Source organism: Macaca nemestrina, chromosome 2 (assembly GCF_043159975.1).
Source record: "Macaca nemestrina isolate mMacNem1 chromosome 2, mMacNem.hap1, whole genome shotgun sequence".
In the NCBI taxonomy this organism is placed as follows: domain Eukaryota; kingdom Metazoa; phylum Chordata; class Mammalia; order Primates; family Cercopithecidae; genus Macaca; species Macaca nemestrina.
Genome location: NC_092126.1, coordinates 171,437,445 through 171,461,638, shown reverse-complemented (window position 1 = coordinate 171,461,638; position 24,194 = coordinate 171,437,445). Strand labels below are relative to the sequence as shown.

The 24,194-nt window shown below is 37.4% G+C and overlaps 1 protein-coding gene across 10 annotated transcripts in view; it reads right to left on the bottom strand.

Moving 5' to 3' along the window:
• Positions 1–24,194, bottom strand: part of LOC105470402 (solute carrier family 9 member C1) — a 134,916-nt gene that overhangs the window by 82,538 nt on the left and 28,184 nt on the right. For all 10 annotated transcript variants that reach the window (XM_011722371.3, XM_071092430.1, XM_011722372.3 and 7 more), the window contains 3 exons: positions 22,573–22,716; positions 21,296–21,470; positions 1,639–1,720 (listed from right to left, as the gene is read on the bottom strand). In XM_011722371.3, coding sequence (XP_011720673.2) covers positions 1,639–1,720; positions 21,296–21,470; positions 22,573–22,716 — 401 coding nt within the window. The remainder of the gene's footprint in view (positions 1–1,638; positions 1,721–21,295; positions 21,471–22,572; positions 22,717–24,194) is intronic.

Sequence of the window (24,194 nt, the reverse complement as noted above, 5' to 3'; positions counted from 1 at the left end):
CATTTGCAACAGCATCAGTGGAACTGGAGGTCATGTTAAGTGAAATAAGCCAGGCACAGAAAGAAAAACTTTGCATGTTCTCACTTATTTGTGGGAGCTAAAAATTAAAACAATTGAACTTACAGAGATAGAGAGTAGAATGATGGTTAACCAGAGCCTGTGAAGAGTAGTGGGGAGCTAAGGGGAAATTTGGATGATTAATGTGTTCAAAAAATAGAAAAAATGAAAAACATCTGTCATTTGATAGCACGATAGGGTGACTATAGTCAAGAATAATTAATTGTGCATTTAAAAATAACAAAAAAGTATAACTAAATTGTTTGTAACACAAAGGATAAGCACTTGAGGTGATGGATACTCCATTTACCTTAATTGATTATTACACATTTTATACTTGTATCAAAATATCTCATGTACCCCATAAATATATACAACTACTATGTATCCACAAAAATTAAAACTAAAAAAAAATCTTAATGGGCAAAGAAGATGAATAGACACTTCTCAAAAGAAGGCCTACAAGTGGCCAACAAACACCTGAAAAAAATGCTCATCATCACTAATCATCAAAGAAACACAAATCAAAATCACAATAAGGTACCATCTCACACCAGTCAGAATGTTATTATCAAAAAGTCAAAAAAATAACAGATGCTGGCAAAGCTGTGGAGAAAAGGGAACACTTATATACTCCTGGTGAGAAAGGAGAATATAAATTAGTTCAGTCATTGTGGAAAGCAGTTTGGAAATTTCTCAAATAGCTATAAACAGAACTACCATTCAAGCTAGCCACCCCAAGATAGCCAAAGGAAAATAAATCATTCTACAAAAAAGACCCATTCACTTGTATGTTCATCACAGCACTGTTCACAACAGCAAAGAGATGGAATCAACCTAGGTGTCCATCATTGGTGGAATGGATAAAGAAAATGTGGTACAGATACACCACTGAATACTACACAGCCATAAAAAAGAACAAGATTATGCCCTTTGCTGCAACATGAATAAAGCCAGAGGCCACTATCCTAAGTGAATTAATGCAGGAGCAGAAAATCCAATACCTTTTGTGGGAACTAAACATTGAGTACACATGAACATAGAAATGGGAACAGTGGACACCAGGGAGTACTAGAGTGGGGAAAGAGAAATGGGATGTGAGTTGAAAAGCTACCTTTTGGGTACTGTGGTCACTGCCTTGGTGATGAGATCTGTATCTCAAACCTCAGCATCACACAATATACCCATACCCATGTAACAAACCTGCATATGTAAAATAAAATTTGAAAAAAATTAGGCACCACTGACTCATAGTTATATAATTTATATATATATATATATATATATTTTTTTTTTTTTTTTTTTAGACAGGGTCTTGCTGTCTTGCCCATGGTGGAGTGCAGTGGTGTGATCTTGGCTCACTGCAGCATCAGCCTCCTGGGTTCCAGCAATCTTCCCCTATCAGCCTTCTGAATAGCTAGGACTATAGATGTACACCACCACACCGGGCTAATTTTCAGACTTTTTGTAGAGATCGGAGTCTCACTATGCTGCTTATGGATTCTTTCTTTATTATTATCACTTTTTGACCATATTTAGAATGTTTTTCTCTCCACAGGAATAGTAATTGTTAGGGCTTACCTAGTATAGTAACTGCTGTTGGCAAAACAAATCTATTGACAATGAGGGTTATTAGGCATACTAACACTCCATGAAATAATACCTAGAATTGAAGAAAATATAAAGTAAGTATTCATATAATTTCATATAATATAGCCTATATTTAACAATATAAATTAAGCTAGGTTGTACTGTGTTAATAGATGCTCATGGCAGGGGAAGAATTAATCTAAGACATGATGAAAGCACTCTGGGTATTCTCCATCTTCCTGCTCATAATTCATCCATGATTTATTACCAAACCAAAATTAAGACATGAGTTTTGACAAGTAAATCAACACTTATACAGACGTTGGGAAGGAATATTTATCTTTGACTTCCACTGTTGCACTTCCTGGTAGCTGAGAATACACTTATACTTATCAGTCCTTATCCACTATACACACCTGGCTGTGCATAGCCACATCGTTCTCTGTTCAACATTACCAGCATATCTGCATCAAAAACTTCTCCTCACCTGGGAAAGGAGAACAACTCAAGGCCCTTGATATGTGTTCTCCATCTCACACTTTGCCTCATTGGTACCCTTTCATTGTCAGGAAGAAGGAGCAATAAATGTCTTTGGTGCCACTTGATATTTTATCTTCTTGTATCCCAAGTCAGTCTTGATAGACAAGTGAACTAACACTTTTCAGTCTGAGGCTACACATTTTTGGGGATTTATGGAATTCTAACTTCCAGAATTTATGTTTAACCCTAGCTACTCTTCTGTTCTATATCCACAGGTGGAATTAGGGATAGAGCATGAAACCACACTAGAGGCTCCCAAAGTTGAACATTAGAATCAAGAGAAACTTTAAAATATTGGTGCCCAGGAGATCCCCAGTGAATATTCTGATGTAATTCTTCAAGAGTGCAGCCCAAGCATTGGTAATAAGGAAATCTGAGGTAAAATGTACATACGTTGAAATGTACTCAAGTACCATTTTGTCAATTTTGACAGTGTATATCTACTCCTGTAACTCTCAGTCCTGTCAAGACGCAAAATATTCTCACATCCCCAACATTTCTCTAATGCTCCTTCCTAATCAGTCCTTCACCAATGAGAGGCAGCAAGTATTTTGATGTCTACTTCTGTAGATAAGAATTGCCAATTCCAAAATCTTCATATAAATTAAACAGCATATGACGTGTCTCATTGTGATTTTAATTTGCGTTTCATTAGAGTAATAATGTTGAATATTTTTAACATGCATATTAGTACACATCTTTCTTTTTGAAGAAGTGTCTGTTCAAATATTTTGTACATTTTTTAAAAATTGGGTTACCATTGTATTTTCTTCAAAAAATTTTAGAGTTTTTAATTTTATATTTAAGTCTATGGTCCATCTCAAATCACTTTTAGGTATGGTGTGAGGTAAAAATAGAGTTTTTCTTTTCTTTTTTTCTAAGTGAATACAGTAGTTCAGCATCATTTATTGAAAAAAATATTTTTTTCTCTCATTGAACTGTTTCAGAATCTGTCAAAAACCAATTCACCATATAAATGTGAGTCTTTTTTGAATTCTTTATTATGCTCCATTCATCTATTTTTTTATTCTTATGCCAGGATGCTACTGATTTAACTACTGTATTTTTACAGTAAGTCTTGATATCAGATAGTATAAGTCCTTAAATTTGGTTCTTCCTTTTCAATATTATTAGGGCTATTCTCAGTCTTCTGTACTTCTATATGGAAATCAGATTTTGTGTATCTATTTCTAAAATCTTCTGGGATTGGAATTGCATCAAGTATAGTGACATCTTAATAATTCCCAGTCTTCAAATCCATGATTGGAACATATATTTTATGTAGGTTTTTTAAAATTTCTGTCAACAATGCCATGTTGTTTTCAGTGCACAAGTCTTGCATATTTTGGAAAGAAACCTCTAAGTTGGCTTTCAAAGGTATCTATCTGTTGATACTTAGTCACCTTTTTTTTTTTTTTTTTTTTTTTTTTTTGTAAGTCGGGTGTTCGTTTATTAAATACAAGTTTTGAACAAACTCTGCCAGGCAAGTTTGACAAGAAGCAACCTTCCTGAAATGTTTCAAAATATGGTCATGTTGATCATGTCTTATTTCAAGCAACCTTTTTGTTCTTCATTTTCTGTTTCTAGGTTTATTTCCTGGTGAGCAATTAGAGCATGTGCATTATTTCCTCACATGACATCAAGAGTGTAGCATCAGCCTCTGGCTTGTAAAGGCACCCAGTAGACTAATGCTCTGTGCAATTGCTGCTTAGCAACCAGCATCAAGTAAAGTAATGAAGCTTTTGTAGAGTGTGATACCAAATAGCAACTGGCACCTTCACCTGCACCACTAAAAAACCTTTAAAGTTTCCTTCAGTTTTCAGATATCCATTAAAAACTGTATTAAAAAACAAAACCCAGACTGCTTGATAAAACGTACTTAAACAATTTTCCAAGTTTAGTATTAGCCTCTCGGTAAGTTATGAGCAATACCAGAACTGAGTAAAGAATCTTCATTTTCCTATCATACTCCAGTAAAGTCAATAAATAAAACTAGGTATGTTAGAAAGTCTGCCCTACTAGATTTAGAGCTGCTTCTAAGTTCCAGACAAAACACCTTTTTAAGCTCCCAAGTGTATATGCACACGGTGTTGTACCAAGATGATAACTTTTTAAAATCTAATTTTTTAGATGTTCTTAAATTACTTCACAGAAAGTAAAAAGGCACAGAGGACACTTGGTTTCCTCACCAGTAGTGGCCTTAAGCTACACACTTGCTTGTGCGAAGAGTTTAAAGAAACTCAGCAGCATTAATGATGCCATAGCCATTCATAGAAAGTTTCAGGAAAAGAGCTTAAAAAAGAAAAAAAAAAAGAAGAAGAAGAAGAAAAGCTTGCCAGAAAAGGCTTACGATCTGAAGGTTAAATACGGAAGAATACAGACAGAGACTAGAGTCCGCATGGAGGTTCTTAACTAGGAAGCTGCTAGGAATAGCTGCTTTCTGAGGTTTTGTCCCCATTTTCCTCCAGTTTTTCTCCTGAAAAACTCTGGTCTTTTCCTCTCTTGTTTTTAAATTGAAAACATCCTGTTAGATTGGGTTTGGAGGATAAATGCAAATAGGCAGAAGCTTATTTTATACAGAGTTCATTCTCAGAGAGGAAAAGGAGAATAATAAATATTGAATGAAGCTAATTTTAGAAAATAAGCAAATCCTGTCAATGCATGCTTTAGAGGCCCAGGGAGCACACTGAATGAATCTTATATTCTGGCATTTGCAAAAGTGTCCTCAACTTCCTTTTTCATTTATAAGCACAGCAACAGGCAACATCTATTTTATATCTGGAGTGGGAAGCCCTCTTAGATTTGAGGCTTTCCAGCTGATACCATCAAAAAAACATCAAGGACTGCTTATAGCGACTTGTGTTGAAACGTAAAACTACTATTTTATTTGATCTTTCAACCATAGTTAACAATGTGTTCCAAATGAAGCAGTGACACCCATTTCTCAATCCTATCACTTTTCCTGTCACTTATGACATCTCTGGGCTTAGAAAGATGGTGATATAAAGACAACCCATGGGGGAGTGTCCCTACCTAGCATATTAAGCTGCACAAGTGAGTAGTGAACTCAACCTCAACTTATGAAAGTGGCGTCCATCCACCTACTAACTACACCGGGCTACATGTTTGTTTAAAATGTCTTGTGGACAAGGTTGTGCTCAAATTTCTACTTTGTTAATTGAATACCTAACTCTGTGATAGAAGCAGCTCTTAGAAGTCAGGTCACAAGCCCAAATATTAACCATATACATTTTATAATCTCAGAATTTTGTCAAGAATGAATATGTTAGCAAACATGGCCGCATACTGCATACATCTCACTCTGGAAGAGAAAATGTAAAGTGGTACTCAGTTTACACTGAGTGTGTGTGTGTGTGTATTTCACACACTGAAATATACTGAAATATACTGTTGATATTCGATACTTAGTCATCTTAAATATGGACTAGACTTATTGACTCACTTCTAATAAATAGAATATGAAGAAGTAATGGGAAGTGACTTTGAAAATTAGGTTAAAGAAAGACCGTGGCTTCTGTCTTGAGGGTTTGCTCTCTCTAGCTCTCTTGCATAGTCATTCTGAGAGAAGCCAGCTACCATATTGCGAGCTGACCTATGAAGAGGTCCAAATGACAAGGAGGCTTCTGGCCAAGAGTCAACAAGAAACTAAAGCCCTTAGTTCACTGCCTGCAAACAACTGAATCTTGTCAACAAAACCACACAAGTCACCTTAGAAGCAGATTCTGTAGCCCCAGTTGAACCTTTTGATGGCTGCACCCCCAGTTTATGCTTAAATGCAAGTTTATGAGAGAAACAATCAGAGGCACCCATGTAATTTATACCCAGATTCCTGACTCACAGAAACTGAGATAATAAATGTTTCTTGCTTCAAGCCACTGAATTTTGGGACAATTTTTTACATAGCCATAGATAATGATAACTGATACATACGTATTTCATTATTTTGGTTACTATGTCATGTTTTTGATGCTATTGTTATGTTCTTTATTTCATTTTTCTGTTTGTTTGTTGCTAGTATATAAAAATATAGAGTTTCTTCACAGAATTGGAAAAAACTGCTTTAAAGTTCATATGGAACCAAAAAAGAGCCCGCATCTCCAAGACAATCCTAAGTCAAAAGAACAAAGCTGGAGGTATCACACTACCTGACTTCAAACTATACTACAAAGCTACAGTAACCAAAACAGCATGGTACTGGTACCAAAACAGAGATATAGACCAATGGAACAGAACAGAGTCCCCAGAAATAATACCACACATCTACAGCCATCTGATCTTTGACAAATCTGAGAGAAACAAGAAATGGGGAAAGGATTACCTATTTAATAAATGGTGCTGGGAAAATTGGCTAGCCATAAGTAGAAAGCTGAAACTGGATCCTTTCCTTACTCCTTATACGAAAATTAATTCAAGATGGATTAGAGACTTAAATGTTAGACCTAATACCATAAAAATCCTAGAGGAAAACCTAGGTAGTACCATTCAGGACATAGGCATGGGCAAAGACTTCATGTCTAAAACACCAAAAGCAACGGCAGCAAAAGCCAAAATTGACAAATGGGATCTCATTAAACTAAAGAGCTTCTGCACAGCAAAAGAAACTACCATCAGAGTGAACAGGCAACCTACAGAATGGGAGAAAATTTTTGCAATCTACTCATCTGACAAAGGGCTAATATCCAGAACCTACAAAGAACTCAAACAAATTTACAAGAAAAAAACAAACAACCCCATCAAAAAGTGGGCAAAGGATATGAACAGACATTTCTCAAAAGAAGACATTCATACAGCCAACAGACACATGAAAAAATGCTCATCATCACTGGCCATCAGAGAAATGCAAATCAAAACCACAATGAGATACCATCTCACACCAGTTAGAATGGCGATCATTAAAAAGTCAGGAAACAACAGGTGCTGGAGAGGATGTGGAGAAATAGGAACACTTTTACACTGTTGGTGGGATTGTAAACTAGTTCAACCATTATGGAAAACAGTATGGCGATTTCTCAAGGATCTAGAACTAGATGTACCATATGACCCAGCCATCCCATTACTGGGTATATACCCAAAGGATTATAAATTATGCTGCTATAAAGACACATGCACACGTATGTTTATTGCAGCACTATTCACAATAGCAAAGACTTGGAATCAACCCAAATGTCCATCAGTGACAGATTGGATTAAGAAAATGTGGCACATATACACCATGGAATACTATGCAGCCATCAAAAAGGATGAGTTTGTGTCCTTTGTAGGGACATGGATGCAGCTGGAAACCATCATTCTTAGCAAACTATCGCAAGAACAGAAAACCAAACACCGCATGTTCTCACTCATAGGTGGGAACTGAACAATGAGATCACCTGGACTCAGGAAGGGGAACATCACACACCGGGGCCTATCATGGGGAGGGGGGAGGGGGGAGGGATTGCATTGGGAGTTATACCTGATGTAAATGACGAGTTGATGGGTGCAGCACACCAACATGGCACAAGTATACATATGTAACAAACCTGCACGCTATGCACATGTACCCTACAACTTAAAGTATAATAATAATAAATAAATTTAAAAAAATAAATAAATAAAAAAATAAAAATAAAAATATAATTTAGTTTTGTATACTGAACATGAATTTCATGATTTTGCTAAATTCACTTATTAATTCTACTGGTTATTTAGTATCTACCAATTTGTGTGCCTTTTTTCTCCCTAGTGCCTGAGGTAGGACATTGAGCATAATGTTCCATAAAAATGAAGAAAGCAGATGTATTTGCCCTTATTTGAAACTTAAGGGAAAGTATTCAGTATTCTACCATTAAGTGTCACTTACCTTTAAGTTTTTAAGTTTTTCTTTTTAAATAAATCCCTTCTATTAGATTAAAGTAGTTTTCTTCAAATTCTGTTTCACAAAAAGTTTTCTATGTATAAAATCATATCTTCTGCACAGAGAGATAGTTTTACTTAATCTCTTCTTATTTAGATGCCTTTTATTTCTTTTTCTTGCCTGATTGCTCTGGCTAGGACTCTCAGAACTGTGTTGAATAGGAATGGTGAAAATGGGCATCCTTGTTTTGTTCCAGCTCTCAAGGGGAATGCTTCCAGCTTTTGCTGATTTTGTATGATGTTGACTGTGGGCTTGTCACAGAGGGCTCTTCTTATTTTAAGGTATCTTCCTTCAATATCTAGTTTTTTAAGGGTTTTGAACATGAAAGAATGTTGGATTTTATCAAAGGCCTTTTTTGCACCTATTGAAGTAATCACATGGTTTTAGTTTTTAGTTCTGTTTATGTGATGAATCACATTTATTTATTTGTATGTATTGAATCTACCTGGCATCCAAAGAATTTTTTTGAGGATTTCGCATCTATATTCTTCAAGGATATTGGCCCGAAGTTTTTTTTCTGCTGTGTCTCTGCCAGGTTTTGGTATTAGGATGATGCTGGCCTCATAGTATAAATTAGAGAGGAGTCTATTCTCAATTTTTTGGAATAGTTTTAGTAGAAATGGTACCAGCTCTTTATCTATATAGTACAATTCAGCTATGAATTTGTTTGGGCTTTTTTGGTTGGTAGGTTATTAGTTGCAGAATCAAGTTTGGAACTCATTATTGGTCTGTTCAGGGTTTCAATTTATTCCTGGTTTAATCTCAGGAGTTTGTATGTTTCCAATAATTTATCTATTTCTTGTAGGTTTTCCAGTTTGTGTGCAGAGGTGTTCACAACAGTTTCTGAGGGATTCTTGTATTTCTGTGGGGTAGGTGGTAATGTCCTCTAAGTCATTTCTGATTGTGTTTATTTGGATAGTCTCTTTTATTCTTTATTAGTCTAGCTAGCAACCTATCAATCTTGTTTATTGTTTCAAATAAACAACTTCTGGCTTCATTGGTGTTTTCTATGGTTTTTCACAACTCACAAAAGAAGAAAGTAGACATACGGATGGCCAACACACATGTGAAACATGTGAAAATTGCTATCACCAGAGAAGTGCAAATCAAAACCACAATGAGATACCACCTCACGCCAGTCAGACTGGCTATTACTAAAAAGTCAAAAAATAACAGGTGCTGGCAAGTTTGTAGAGAAAAAGGAACACTTAAATACTGCTGGTGGAAATGTAAATTAGAGCAGCCATAGTGGAAAGCAGTTTGGTGACTTCTCAAAGAACTTAGAACTGCCATTTGACCCAGCAATCCCATCACTGGGTATATATCTAAGAGAATATAAACTGTTCTACCATAAAGACATGTGCATGTGTATGTTCATCACAGCACTATTCACAAGAGCACACACATGAAATCAAGCAAAATGCCCATCAATTGTAGACTGGATTTAAAAAATGCGGTACCTATACACCATGGAATACTCTGCAGTCATAAAAAGAACAAGATTGGGAAATTGACCAAGATAGCTGGCTAGAAGCAGCTAGTATGCACCTCTATCATGGAGAGAAATAGAAGGGGTGAGTAAATACAGCACTTTCAGCTGAAACATCAGGTACACACATTGGGATTCATCAAGAAAAAACTTGACCCACAGAAAACAAGGAAAGTCAAGGCAGGATGACCACTCACCTAGGAGTGACACAGAGTCAGCGGAGCCTCCCCTTCCCCAGGAAAGTGATGTGTGAGTGAGTGATCCCGGGCACTCACTCTTCTCCCATGGATCTTTGCAACCCTCAGGTCAGGAGATCCCCTCGTGAACCCACTCCATCAGGGCCTTCAGTCTAACATGGAGTCTTAGCAGAGCAGCCATCCAGGCACAGGTGGCGCCCTAGGTGCTTCAGATACTTGGGGTTCCCAGCAAAAGTGGCTGCAACTTCAGCAAAGTCAGAGATTAGACTCCTGTACATACTCTAGGAAAGGAGGTGATCCAGGGGGGATGAGTAGCAATGGTCTACAGGCATCGCTGCCATGGCACCTCCCGGGATAAGACCCACTGCTTGAAACTTCAGTCATCCACCAATAGCAGCGTTACACCTCCCTGAGACCAAGCTCTGAGAGGGAGGTGCGAGCCACCATCTTTGCTGTTTCACAGCCTTTGCCATTGTTGCCTTTAGTGTAGTTGCCCTATGGAAGAGTAGCCGGCTTGCTTTCCTATGCAGGTCCCTGATCCTGCTTGTCCTCTCCGGGTGGGTGAGTGAATGAGTGATTGTGGGTATGCATGCTTCTCCCATGGAACTTTGCAACTCTTGGGTCAGCCCCCTGAATCATCTCCTTTCCTAGAAGTATAAACAGGGGTCTAACTCCCAACTTTGCTCAAATTGTTGCCATTTTTGCTGGGAAGCCCAGGTATCTGAAGTGCCCAGGACTCCATATGTGCCTGAGTGGCTGCTCTGTGAATATTTCATGTAGCTCTGCATGTCAGACTGAAGACTGGGCTCCCCAGTCACCCTAGCCAGTGTTTTCTAGGTGGCAGTGGTTCCTGGCTTCCATGGGATGGAGGTCCCTGTGGGAGGGATGGGCCACCATCTTTGCTGTTACACAGGCTTAGCCATTGTTGCCTTTGAGCTCCAGGGATTCTGAGGTGACTAGGGACTGGAAAAGTCCTCCCTGTTCTGGGGAGCACAGTGCAGCAGCTCTATGGATGAACAGCCAGACTGCATTTTCACATGGGTCCCAGTTCCTGGTTCTCTTCACTGGGCAGAATTTCCTGACCACAGTCTATGACCACCCCCACCAGTGTTTTCTGGTCAGCAGCAGTTTCCAGCCTCCCTGGGACGGTGCTACCTAGAGGGAGAGGTAGGCCACCATCTTTGCTGCTTCTCAACCTAAGCCACTGTGGCCTTTAGGCTTTGGAGAGTCTTCAAGCAGACCCCCAGAATAGCACAACTGCTTTATGAAAAAGCAGCCAGAACGCCTTTTTATGCAGGTTCCTGATTCTGATCCTTCTCACTGGGTGGAACACCCTGACTGGGGTCTCCAGCCACCACTGCTGGTGTTTTCTGGCCAGGAGCAATTTCAAAACTCTCTGGGACAGAGCTCTCAGAAGGTGGAGTGGACTGCCATCTTTGCTGTTTAGTAGGCTTAGCCATTGTTGCCTTCAGGCTTTAGAGAGTCAAGGGTGACCAAGGACTGGAGTGAACTGCCCCCAAAGCACTGCTGCCCCTGGGAAAAGAGGCCAGACTGCTTTTTTAAGTGGGTCCATGATCCCATTCCTCCTCACTAGGTGGGATCCACCAACTAGAGACTCCAGCCACCTCCTGCTGGTGTGTTCAGGCTGGCAAAATGTCTGTACCTCCCTTGGCTGGAGCTCCAAAAGGGAGGGGGAGGGGCAGGCCACCATTTTTCTGTTTCACAGTCATCACTAGTGATACCTTCAGGTCCTGGAAAATCTGAGCAGACTAGGGACTGGAGATGACTGCCAGTATACCACAGCATCCTTATGAAAAAGTAACTAGACTCTTATGTGGGCCTCTAAGCCCATATCTCCTCACTAAGCTGGGGCCCACAGCACAGACCCCCTATTCTGGACAATTGCACTGAATGATTGCTCACCTGCATCTCTCTGGGGTGGAGCTCCCAGTAGACAGGCAACAGACCTTCATCCACAACCACTGCTAAGGTCCCTTCCACTGTTGCCTCCAAGTTGGGGAAGAAACATAAAACCTGAGATCACACAAGAGCTGTGGTAGGCAGTCTTAGAGTGCCAGTTTGTGATCTACAGCCAGCACTCAAGTAGGAGAGGAGCCCACATGTTCAGGTCATTGACAGAGAGCATGGCTGCAACTGTGAGGAAATATAGGGGAGCCATGTGACTGAGCAAGAGCCCACCAACTAACCACAATACCTAACTACCGCCTACTGGTTCACAGTCCAAAGTTTCAACACCAAAAATACCTCACTAACATATACCCCCTGTGAAACCAAAGACAAGAAGTCATTTACAAATAAAGACTCTGCACAAAGCCTTGGCCCATTCAGAAAAGAAGTCTACTGACTGCACTCAATCTGCACCACAGTTAAAGGGACACCCAAACACAGAGATGAGAAAGAACCAATGTAGCAACTCTGTCCACTCAAATGGCTAGAGTGTCTTATGTCCTCCAAATGACCACACTAGTTCTCCAACATGGGTTCTTAACCAGGGTGAGTTGGCTGAGATAACAGAAATAGAATTCAGAATATGGATAGTAATGAATATCATCAAGATTCAGAAGAATGGCAAAACCAAACCAAGGAAGCTAAGAATCACAATAAATGATGCACAGATCTAATCTGATAGAGCTGAAAAACACACTACAAAAATTCCACAGGTGATCTCCAGTATTAGCAGCAGAATAAATCAGGATGAGGAACTTGGAACTTGAAGACTTGATCCACGAAATAAGACAGTCAGACAAAAATGAAAAAAAATGAAAAAGGTTAAACAAAACTTCTGAAAAATATGGGATTATGTAAAGAGGTAAAACTACGAAATATTGGCATCCCTGCAAGGAATGAGGAGAAAGCAAACAACTTAAAAGACATATTTCAGCAAATTGTCCATGAAACTTCTCCAAACTTGCTAGAGAGGCCAACAGTCAAATTCAGGAAATGCAGAGAACCCTTGCAAGATTCTACGCAAGAAGATCATCCACAAGACACACAATCATCAGATTTTGCAATGTCAAAATGAAGAAAAGAAAATTAAAGGCAGCTAGAGAGAAAGGGCAGGTCACCTACAAAAGGAACCCCATCAGGCTAACAGTGGATCTCTCAGTAGAAACCCTACAAGCCAGAAGTGACTGGGGGCTTATATTCAACATTCTTAAACAAAAAATCTTCAACCAATAATTTCATATCCAGCCAAACTAAGCTTCCTAAGTGAACATCAAATAAGATTTTTTTATTTCAGATAAGCAAATACTGAAAGAGTTGGTTACCAACAGTTCTGCCTCAGAAGAGATCTGGAAAGAAGCACTAAATATAGAAAGGAAAGATCACTGCCAGCCTACACAAAAACACAAATAAATACACAGACTAGTGACATAATAAAGCAACTATACAAACAAACTGACATAATAACCAGTTAACAACACAATGGCATGAACAAATCCACACATATCAATAATAACCTTGCCTGTAAATGGGCTAAATGTCCCATTTAAAAGATGGAGAGCAGCAAGCTGGATAAAGAACCAAGAGCCAATGGTGTGCTGTCTTTAAGAGACCCTTCTCATCTGCAGTGACACTCATAAGCTCAAAATAAAATATTTTCCAAGCAAATGGAAAACAAAAAAAAGCAGGAGTTAAACAATCCTATTTGCAGACAAAACAGACTTTAAAACAACAAAGTTTTTAAAAACACAAAGAAGGGCATTACACAATGGTAAAGGGTTCAATTCAATAAGAAGACCTAACTATACTAAATATTAATGCACCAAACAGAGGAGCACTGAGATTCATAAAGCAAGTTCTTAGAGACCTACAAAGAGACTTATACTCCCACACAATAATAGTGGGAGACTTCCACACTCCACGGACAGTAGTAAACATATCATTAAGACAGAAAATGAACAAAGATATTCAGGATCTGAACTCAGCATTGGACCAAATGGATCTTATGGACCTCTATAGAACTCTTCATCAAAAAACAACAGAATATACATTCTTCTCATCACCACATGGTAAATAGTCTAAAATCAATCAAACATAAAACAATCCTCAGCAAATGCAACAGAGCAAAATCATACCGTAAACACTTTCAGATCACAGCACAATAAAAACAGAAATTAAGGCTAAAAAATTACTCAGAACCACCCAATTATATGGAAATTAAACAACCTGCTTCTTAATGAGTTTTTGGGTAAATAAAACTCATAATAAATAATAAAATAAAGGCAGAAATCAAGAAGTTCTTCAAAACTAATAGGAACAAAAAGACAACATACCAGAATTTCTGGGACACAGCTAAGGCAATGTCAAGAGAGAAATTTATATCACTAAATGCCAGCATCAAAAAGAAAGATCTCAAGTTAACAACCTACAATCACAACCAAAAGAACTAGAGAAGCAAGAGTAAACTAACCCCAAAGCTAGCAGAAGATAAGAAATAAGCAAAATCAGAGCTGAACTGAGAAGATCAAAACACACAAAAAAAATTGTTCAAAAGATCAATGAATCGAGTAGTTCTTTATATTTTTGAAAAAATTACTAAGACAGATAAGCTGCTAGCTCGACTAATAAGGAAGAAAAGAGAACATTCAAACAAGCACAATTAGAAATGACAAAGGGTACACTACCACTGACCCCACAAAAATACAAATAACCATCACAGACTACTATGAACACCCCTATGCACACAAACTAGAAAACCTAGAAGAGATGGATAAGTTCCTAGACACATACATCTTTCCAGGCCTCAACCAAGAAGAAAGTGTTTCCCTGAACAGGCCAGTAATGAGTTTCCAAATCGAATCAGTAACAAATAGACCAACCAAAAAAAGCCATGGACCAGACAAATTCACAGCCTAACTCTACCAGATACACAAAGAAGAGTTGGTAGCATTTCTACTTAAACTATTCCAAGAAACCAAGGAGGAAAAACTGCTCCCCAAATCATTCTATAAGGCTAGCATCATCCTAATATCAAAACCTGGCAGAGAAGCAACAAAAAAGAAAACTTGAGGCCAATAGCCTTGATGAACATTGATGCAAAAATCCTCAACAAAATACTAGTAAATCGAAATCCAGCAGCACATGAAAAAGCTAATCCACCACAATCAAGTAGTCTTGATTGGGATGCAAGGTTGGTTCAATATATGCAAGTAAATAAATGTGATTGATCAGAAGTTAAGACAAATTATATGAAGATCTCCGTAGATGCAGAAAAGACTTCAATAAAATTCAACAATTCTTTCTGTTAAAAACTCTCAATATACTAGGTATCAAAGGACCATACCTCAAAATAATAAGAGCCCTTTATGACAAACCCACAGCCAGTATCATACTGAGTAGGCGAAGGCTGGATGCATTCTTTTCGAATACTGGCACAAGACAAGGATGCCCTCTCTCACCAGTCCTACTCATTATAGTATTGGAAGTCCTGGCCAGATCAATCAGTCAAGAGAAAGAAATAAAGTGCATCCAAATAGAAAAAGAAGAAGTCAAATTATCCTTATTTGCAGAAGACATGATTCTGTATCTAGATAACCTCATAGTTGGCCCAAAGGCTCCATCAACTGGTAAACAGCTTCAGCAAAGTTTCAGGATATAAAATCATCATACAAAATTCATCAGCATTCTTATGCACCAACAACAATCAAGCCAAGAGCCAAATCAGGAATGCAGTCCCATTCATAATTGCCCAAATAATACCTAAGAATATAGCTAACCAGTGTGGTAAAAAATCTCTACAATGAGAATTACAAAATACTGCCCAGTGAAATCAGAGATGACACACACAAATGGAAAATAATCCATGTTCATGGATAGGAAGAATCAATATAATTAAAATGGCCATACTGCCTCAAAGAATTTACAAATTCAATGCTATTCCTATCAAACTAACAATGACATTCACAGAACTAGAAAAATCTATTTTAAAATTCATATGGAACCGAAAAGAGCTCAAATAGCCAAGGTATACTAAGCAGAAAGAACAAAGTTGGAGGCATCACATTACCCGACTTCAAAATGTCCAACAAGGCTACAGTAATCAAAACTGCATGGGTGCTGGTACAAAAACAGACATGTATACCAACAGAGTAGAAGAGAGGGTCCAGAAATAAGGCTGCACACCTATAACCATATTATCTTTGACAAGGCTGTCAAAAAGAAGCAATAGGGAAAGGACTCCCTATTCAATAAATGGTTTTGGAATAACTAGCTAGCCATATACAGAAGGTTGAAACTGGACCCCTTCCTTACATTACTTAAAAATCAACTCAAGATAGATTAAAAACTTAAATGTAAGACTCAAAACTATAAAAACTCTGGAAGACAACCTAGGCAATACCATGCTGGACATACTGACAAAGATTTCATGACAAAGATGCCAAAAGCAATCACAACAAAAGCAAAACTTGATAAATTGATCTCATTAAACGTAAGAGCTTCTGCACAGCAAAAGAAACTATCAACAGAGTAAATATAAAACCTACAGAATGGGAGAAAATATTTGCCAACTATGCATCTGACAAAAGTCTAATATGCAGCATTTATAAAGAACTTAAACAAATTTACAAGAAAACAAACAACCTCATTAAAAGTGGGTAAAGGACATGAGCAGACATTTTTCAAAAGAAGACATACATGAAGCTAACAAGCATATATTTTAAAAAGCTCAGTATCATTGATCATTAGAGTCATGCAAATCAAAACCGTAATGAGATACCATCTCACACCAGTCAGAATAGCTCTTACTAAAAAGTGAAGAAATAACAAATACTGGTAAGATTGCAGAGAAAACTGAACACTTATACAGTTAGTGGGAGTGTAAGTTAGTACAATCGTTGTGGAAAGCAGTGTGGCAATTCTTCGAAGAGCTAAAATCAGAATTACCATTTGACCCAGCAATCCCATTCCTGTGTATATACCCAAAGGAATATAAATTGTTCTACCATAAAGACACATGCATGCCTATGCTCATTGCAGCACTGTTCACAAATAGCAAAGATATGGAATTAACCTAAATGCCCACCATGGCAGATTGGATAAAGAAAATGTACATATACACCACAGAATATGTATTAGTACATTCTCACATTGCTATCAAGAACTACCTGAGATTGGGTGTTTTTTGTTTGTTTGTTTGGGTTTTTTGTTTTGTTTTGTTTTTGTTTTTGAGATGGAGTCTCACTCTGTCGCCCAGACTGGAGTGCAACAGTGCAATCTCGGCTCACTGCAACCTCCGCCTTCGGGGTTCAAGAGATTCTCATGTATCAGCCTGCTGTGTATCTGGGATTACAGGTGCGCACCACCACACAGGCTAATTTTTGTATTTTTAGTAGAGACAGGGTTTCACCATGTTGGCCGGGCTGGTCTCAAACTCCTAACCTAAAGTGATCCACCCACTTCAGCCTCCTGAAGTGCTGAGATTACAGTCATGAGCCACCACACCCGGCCAGACTGGGTAATTTATAAAGAAGAAAGGTTTAATTGGTTCATGGTTCTGCAGGGTATACAGGAAGCATGGCTGGAGAGGACTCAGGAAACTTATAATCATGGCAGAAGGCAAAGGGGAAAAGCAGGCAAAATCTTCACATGGCAGAGCAGGAGAGAGAGACAGTGAAAGGGGAAGTGCTACACATTTTTAAACAACCAGATCTCATGAGAACTCGCTCACTACCATGAGAACAGTAAGGGGAAAATCCATCCCCATGATCCAGTCACCAGGTTCCTCCCCTAACACTGGGAATTACAATTCAACATGAGATTTGGCTGGGGACACAGAGCCAAACCATATCAGAATATTATGCAGCCACATAAAAGAATGAGATCATGTCCTTTGCAGGAGCATGAACAGAGCTGGAGGCCATTATCTTTAGTAAACTAACGCAGGAACAGAAAACCAAATACTGGGTGTTCTTACTTATAAGTGGGAGCTAAATGATGAGAATATATGGATACAAAGAAGGGAACAACAGACAGTGGAGACTACTTGAAGATGGAGGATGGAAGAAGGGAGAGGATCGGAAAAAAATAACTATTGGGTACTAGGCTTAGTACCTGGGTGATGAAATATTCTGTACAACAAACCCCTGTGATGTGAGTTTACCTATGTAGCAAATCTGCACATGTTCCCCTGAACCTAAAATAAAAGGTTTTCTAAAAACACAAAAACAAACAAAACAACAACAAAAACAAAAACAAAAAAACAAAAGCAAAAAAAAACCCAAGACCATGTCCTCGTGTCCTTTGCAGCAACATGGATGGAGGTGGAGGTCATTATCCTAAGTGAACTAACACAAGAACAGAAAGCCAAATACCATATATCACATTTATAAGTGGGAGCTAAACGTTGAATACATATAGACACAAGGAAGAAAACAACAGACACTGGGCTTACTTGAGAGTGGAGGTTGGGAGGAGGGTGAGAATGGAAAAAATATCTATCAGGTACTATGTTTATTTCCTGGGTGAAATAATCTGTACACCAAACTTCCATGACACGCAGTTTACCCATATAACAAACCTGCACATGTACCCCTGAACCTAAAATAAAAGTTTTAAAAAAAGAAAAAGCAGACACTTTCACATTGTTCCAAATCTTAAAGGGAAAACAGTCTTTCACTATTAATTATGTTGTTACCTATAGACTTTTTACAGATGCTCTCTATCAACATTAGAAAATTCCCTTCTATTCATATGTTTTGAAGTTTTTATCATGAATGAATTTTACATTTTGTAAAATACTTTTTCTGCATCAATTGATATAATTTCCATAAAAATTGGATCCTATTGGTCGATGATGATTTCAATTCTTTCATATCTGTGCTGATTTTCTGTCTAGTTGTTCTATAATTTGTTGAGTTATATAGAGAAGTATTAAAATGTCCAATTATAATTTATCTATTTCTCCCTTTAGGTTTATCAGTTTTTGCTTCATATATTTTCTCACTCTTGTAGAACATATTAACTTAGAGCTTTTTTTTTTTTTCTTCTGCACAGTCCAATCTGCCATTAAGCTGATAACAAAAATTTTTAGTTTGGATATTTCCTATTGCTAGAATTTTTCTTTCGATTTTTTTATAGTTTCAATTTCTTCACTGAAATACCCCATATCTTCATTTCTTATGTCCATTTTTTCTTTAGATTCTTGAGTATATTTTTTAAAGTTTTGCTAGTTCCAACATCTGTGTCATCTTTGGGTGGCTGTTTCTATTGAATAATTTTTTCTCTTAGTGATAGACCACATTTTCCTGCTTCTTCACATGCACAGTAATATTTGATTTTAGGCTATGTATTATGGATGTTACATTGTTGAGAGTCTTGATTACATTGTCTTCCTGTAAAGAGTTTCAAGTTTTGTGTCAGGCAGTTAATTTACTGGCAGATCACATTATCCTACTAAGGTATGATTCTAGTCTTTCTTCAAATAGGTCTAAAATACACATTTCTTTAGGGCATAATTCTTTTTTTTTTTTTTTTTTTGAGATGGAGTCTCGCTCTGTCGTCCAGGCTAGAGTGCAGTGGCGCAATCTCTGCTCACTGCAAGCTCTGACTCCTGGGTTCACGCCATTCTCCTGCCTCAGCCTCCTGAGTAGCTGACACATATAATAGTCATATAATACAATATACCAGGCTTATTTAATCTTCACTGCAATTTTGTGAGGTAATTACCAATACTGTACAATCACACAGATGGGAGGCTGGGGCACTGTGACATTCCCAATATAACATAACTTATGAATAGTAGAGACAGAATTAAAAAGGCAATAGGTCTTTGATGTTAGTATTTTTAACCCTTTACTGTAATGTCTCTGGGTAAGTATTAGGTTAACTGTAGGGTTCTGCTAGATTAAACTGAGAAAAGGAGTGCTACTTTCTTCTCAAGGAGTTACTTCTAGTGAAGATATTTTACTAAATGATTTTATTTACTAAAATTTTGTTTCAAAACACTACTGCAGAGTATATCATCACTATAATTTCATCATCAGAGCTTGTATTTATTGTACAATTGCTATATGCGAAACAATGTGCCAAGCATTTTATGTACATTTTTTGTTTCTCATAATAATGCTTTGTGATGGTAGTGTGCTGGGCTGGCTCTCACTAGCTCATGAGAGCTAATCATTCAATTTCAGGAAGTTTGTGAGCTGACTGATGTTCTGTTGGTGGAAGTGATTACACAACAGAAATGGACAAATACTGCAAATTAGGGCTTCCTCTCACCTCAACACTTAAGTTACTTGTTAAATATTTACCAGCAAACCATTGATACTATTAAGTCTGTTTTGGAGTAAGGAAACTGATACTTGAGGTGAGGTGGGAACTAAAAACTTGCTGATGTCCACGCAGCAAATAGCAGCTAAGCTAAAAATTTCAGAACCTAGATCTGTGCACAAGGGTAGCCATCACACTGATCAGGTGTATGGTGATGACATTGATCTTGATTATTTGGGTATGTAGAAATAGATAGAAGGGGCTCAAGCCTGTAATCCCAGCACTTTGGGAGGCCGAGACGGGCAGATCACGAGGTCACAAGATCAAGACCATCCTGGCTAACACGGTGAAACCCTGTCTCTACTAAAAAATATAAAAAACTAGCCGGGCGAGGTGGCGGCCGCCTGTAGTCCCAGCTACTCGGGAGGCTGAGACAGGAGAATGGCGTGAACCCGGGAGGCGGAGCTTGCAGTGAGCTGAGATCCGGCCACTGCACTCCCGCCTGGGCGACAGAGCGAGACTCCGTCTCAAAAAAAAAAAGAAATAGATAGAAGGGAGAGGTCATACAATATTGGATAATTTTGATTTTAAAGGCAGTTTAAAGATTAGTTTTTTAAATATTTGGACTGAATATTATTTAAGTAGACACATAATGATTATCTTGCCACTTCTCTTTATACACTTGGAATTTTTGTTTAAAAAAATTCAGATAATAAAAGCATCAGATGCTCTGTGATATCTGCATAGAAATTTTCTTATAGAGATCCTTGTAATTATCTTGCCCAGGCACATGGTAGAAGAATTATGCCCAGTATTTTCTGCCAAGCAGAGTCTGAGGGTACTGTTTAGAGTGCTTTACTTGACAATTAAAATGTTTTGGCTCATAGCATTACTAAATGAGGCCTCAGAAAGTTACAGAAGGCAACAGGGCCAATCATAAGAAAGTTTCCACTTTTCTTGAGTGCAATAAATAATTAAAACATTATTGAGTGTACATTTTGTATCAGATACTATTTTAAATGATTGATAAGTTTGAATTACTTTGATCTTTGTAATAAACCTATTTTTAGGGTATGAAGAAACTTAGGAATTCCTAAGCTAGAATGGGGTGAAGGAAAGTTGCCAGTTGTTCCTCCTCTCCCCAGTCTTGCCATCATAGCTAAATCACTCCTACATCCCAAGTGAAGTTGAGCTACCTCACTACAAAAAATATATTTTATATACACAGCAATAGTTGTATACAATATTCAAATAAGAAAATACAGGTTTCTTTACTTGAGATTTTTCTTTGTCAGATCCAAAATAAAGATCAGAGTAGGCAAGCAGAAGGGCCATGTTTATATTAGGCATCCCTTTCGTTTCACTCCAGATCATTGTGAATACCCAGCGCCAGCTGAACTCATGACCAACTCGAGACAAAGCAGGGCTCATTAACAGAAGGGTCACAAGTCTAAAAGACAAAACGATTTTTAGAAAGTTATTCTTTCATAGGAGTTTCTTTCCATTTCTTTCTACTCTACTCTAATCTACTCCCTGTAGAATTCGTAACTCTCAAACAAATGAGACATCTTTCACACACTGTTGACATGACACCAAACAAAGGCGGCAGGTATTCCATACAGAGACATGCCAAGAGAATGGCATTATTCTTTGTTTCTTTCTATTAGGTGAGTAGCATAGTAACTTTACATCATCCTTGAGTGATGCTCCTTCAGGAGGAAAAAAAAAAAGTTCAAGATGTGTTGTGCATAAATTCTGAATTCGCACCCCAAATAAAAACAAATCTAATGAATAAAAAGTGAGAAAATGCTCTCTTTTTGTTTATAGATTTTAATCTTGCTGAATTGGTCCAATATTTGCCAGATTTTTTTCCCCTCAGTCATATATCATTCCTATGTTTTACACTAATTTGATCTGATAATTTGGGAAATAATTTTGTTTTAGTTGGCACTAGCTGCCTTGACTTCAACAATTCAACTAGATGGAAGCAGAATGTTAACCATTTGAGTGATGGAGATTAAAGAACTATGAGACTCTAGTTATGATGGTTTTTCTCACTCTATGCTATCTCCTTTTCAGCTACATGAACAGACTTTTTTCTACCTCTTAACAGTGGAAAAAGAAACTACAAAAATTATTTGAGAAAAAAAGACGTTTACAAAGAGGGCTTCCCTATGATTTTTAAAAAGCAATTTCTAACTGTAGTTTTTAATTAATAGAAAATTGTTTGCTATATAATATTGAGCAAAAACAAGATTTTTATTTATAAGAGGTACTTAACTTCATGAAATGTCATTACAAAAACATTGGACAAAATATGTTAAATGTTAATTGTGTTTGTTTCTAATTAAAAAAAAAAAACAGAGTTTGCATTGCTTTGAAATTTAGTTAAAAGCCAAGAAAAATATTACTAAGCATTTATTTGCTGATGATCCTTGGAAAGTTTGAGTCAATTTTTCAATCTAAGGTATGAAATCTTTGTGTTATTTAAAAGATGATCTTTAAACTTACTCAATTATCTATAGATAGAAAAATTTTAATGATGTTCTTACCTTAAAACAATCAGTGTGAAGTAGATATTTAATGAATAGTATATATCAGCAAATTTTACATACAAATATGTATGTGCAGGAATTAGAAGTCCAAAGAAAGTAAACACCATGAGAAAAGCAACACGTGATAGAAAATTCCAGAATCTGCATTATTCAGAAAAAATTAAAAATATTTATAATTGATTAATTTGACATCTTGATTACAAGGTTTATCTATGTGAATCATTGTGCTAATGATTATCAAAAAATGAATAAAACATTTACAAACAACTTTGACTTTTAGCTGAAAATGATGAAAAGTTATTAAATTATTTTACACAAAAGAAATGACCTGGATAAAGAGGAATTGAAAATATGAGATGGGTGAGGGTCAGTAAAAGATGATAGAATCAATGGATTTTAGTCTCAGTATGGTTGCGGAATTGTTAGAATTTAGGTACTAGAGGGCATACAGTGAAAAGATGGGAGATGGTACACCTTCTCTGTTTAAGAGTTAACATGGATCTGTTACAGGTTGTTTTGAGATGTTAGTAGAATTTAACACCATTATCTTAGATTTCCACTATCTTCAAGAGTAGAAGTTGGTACGTGCCATATTTTAGACAGTAAGATTCTTGCAACTGTGTTTATGAAGTAGTTATTTGTACAACTGTGGGAGTGGGTGGTTAAAGAGGAATGGTGGACATACTTATACAAGGAGAGAAGATACAGGAATTGGAAGATGACGGAGTAAAGGATTAACTGTATGAATATTGACATCACTAAGAATGGTGATAGAGTAATATTGGAGAGTCACAGTGAGACAGGAACTAAAATCTTCACAAAATGGAGAATGTGAGTTAGAATTCTACAGATAGCCACAACCAAGAGGCAGATGGTATATTCTGATGGCACGAGCTTCTAAATTGGATTCTTTTAAGGAAGTGGGAGATAGAATGATTTAGAAATCAATATGAGGTACAGAGAGATCACCTACTTCAATTGTAGGCTCAATAGTACTAGGAATGCAGGCAAGAAAGACATCACAACTTACAAGGAATGAAGAATAAAGATAAGTAATATATTTGAAGATCCAGCTTACAGTTGGAGCAAGAAGGAGAGGAAAACCTTCAGAATAATTCCCCATACATATAGCTAATACTTGTGTAGCATTTTAAATTCTTCCCTCAACTGTGGTCCATTTAATTTTGCCTAAGTGTAAGTACAATTGACTTCCATTGTAATTGGCATGGAATTTTATTGAAGTGCTCCAGAATCCTATAAGACCCTACATCTTTTAAGCTTCTTACATCAGAATTAATTCTATCTTCTATAACGTTGTCCCAAAACTCTAAAAATCATGGTTTACTTTCAGGGTCTTTGTTAACACATATGTTGTCATTATGTGGTTCAGGTCAAGTTTCCACTCTACGTATCGAAGCATTACAGAAAGTGCTCTTCCTTTTGGCTGATAACTACTCACCCCTCAGCTGAATGCCCTTGAGCAAGGCACAATTTGCACTTTTCCACCCTTAGTCTTGCTTACATTTAGTTTGGTCATACTTTCTTTTATAACACTGCTAATCCTCTTCAAATGCCCCAGCTTACTCTTCTGATTTGCTTTACACAGCACCTCATTGTCC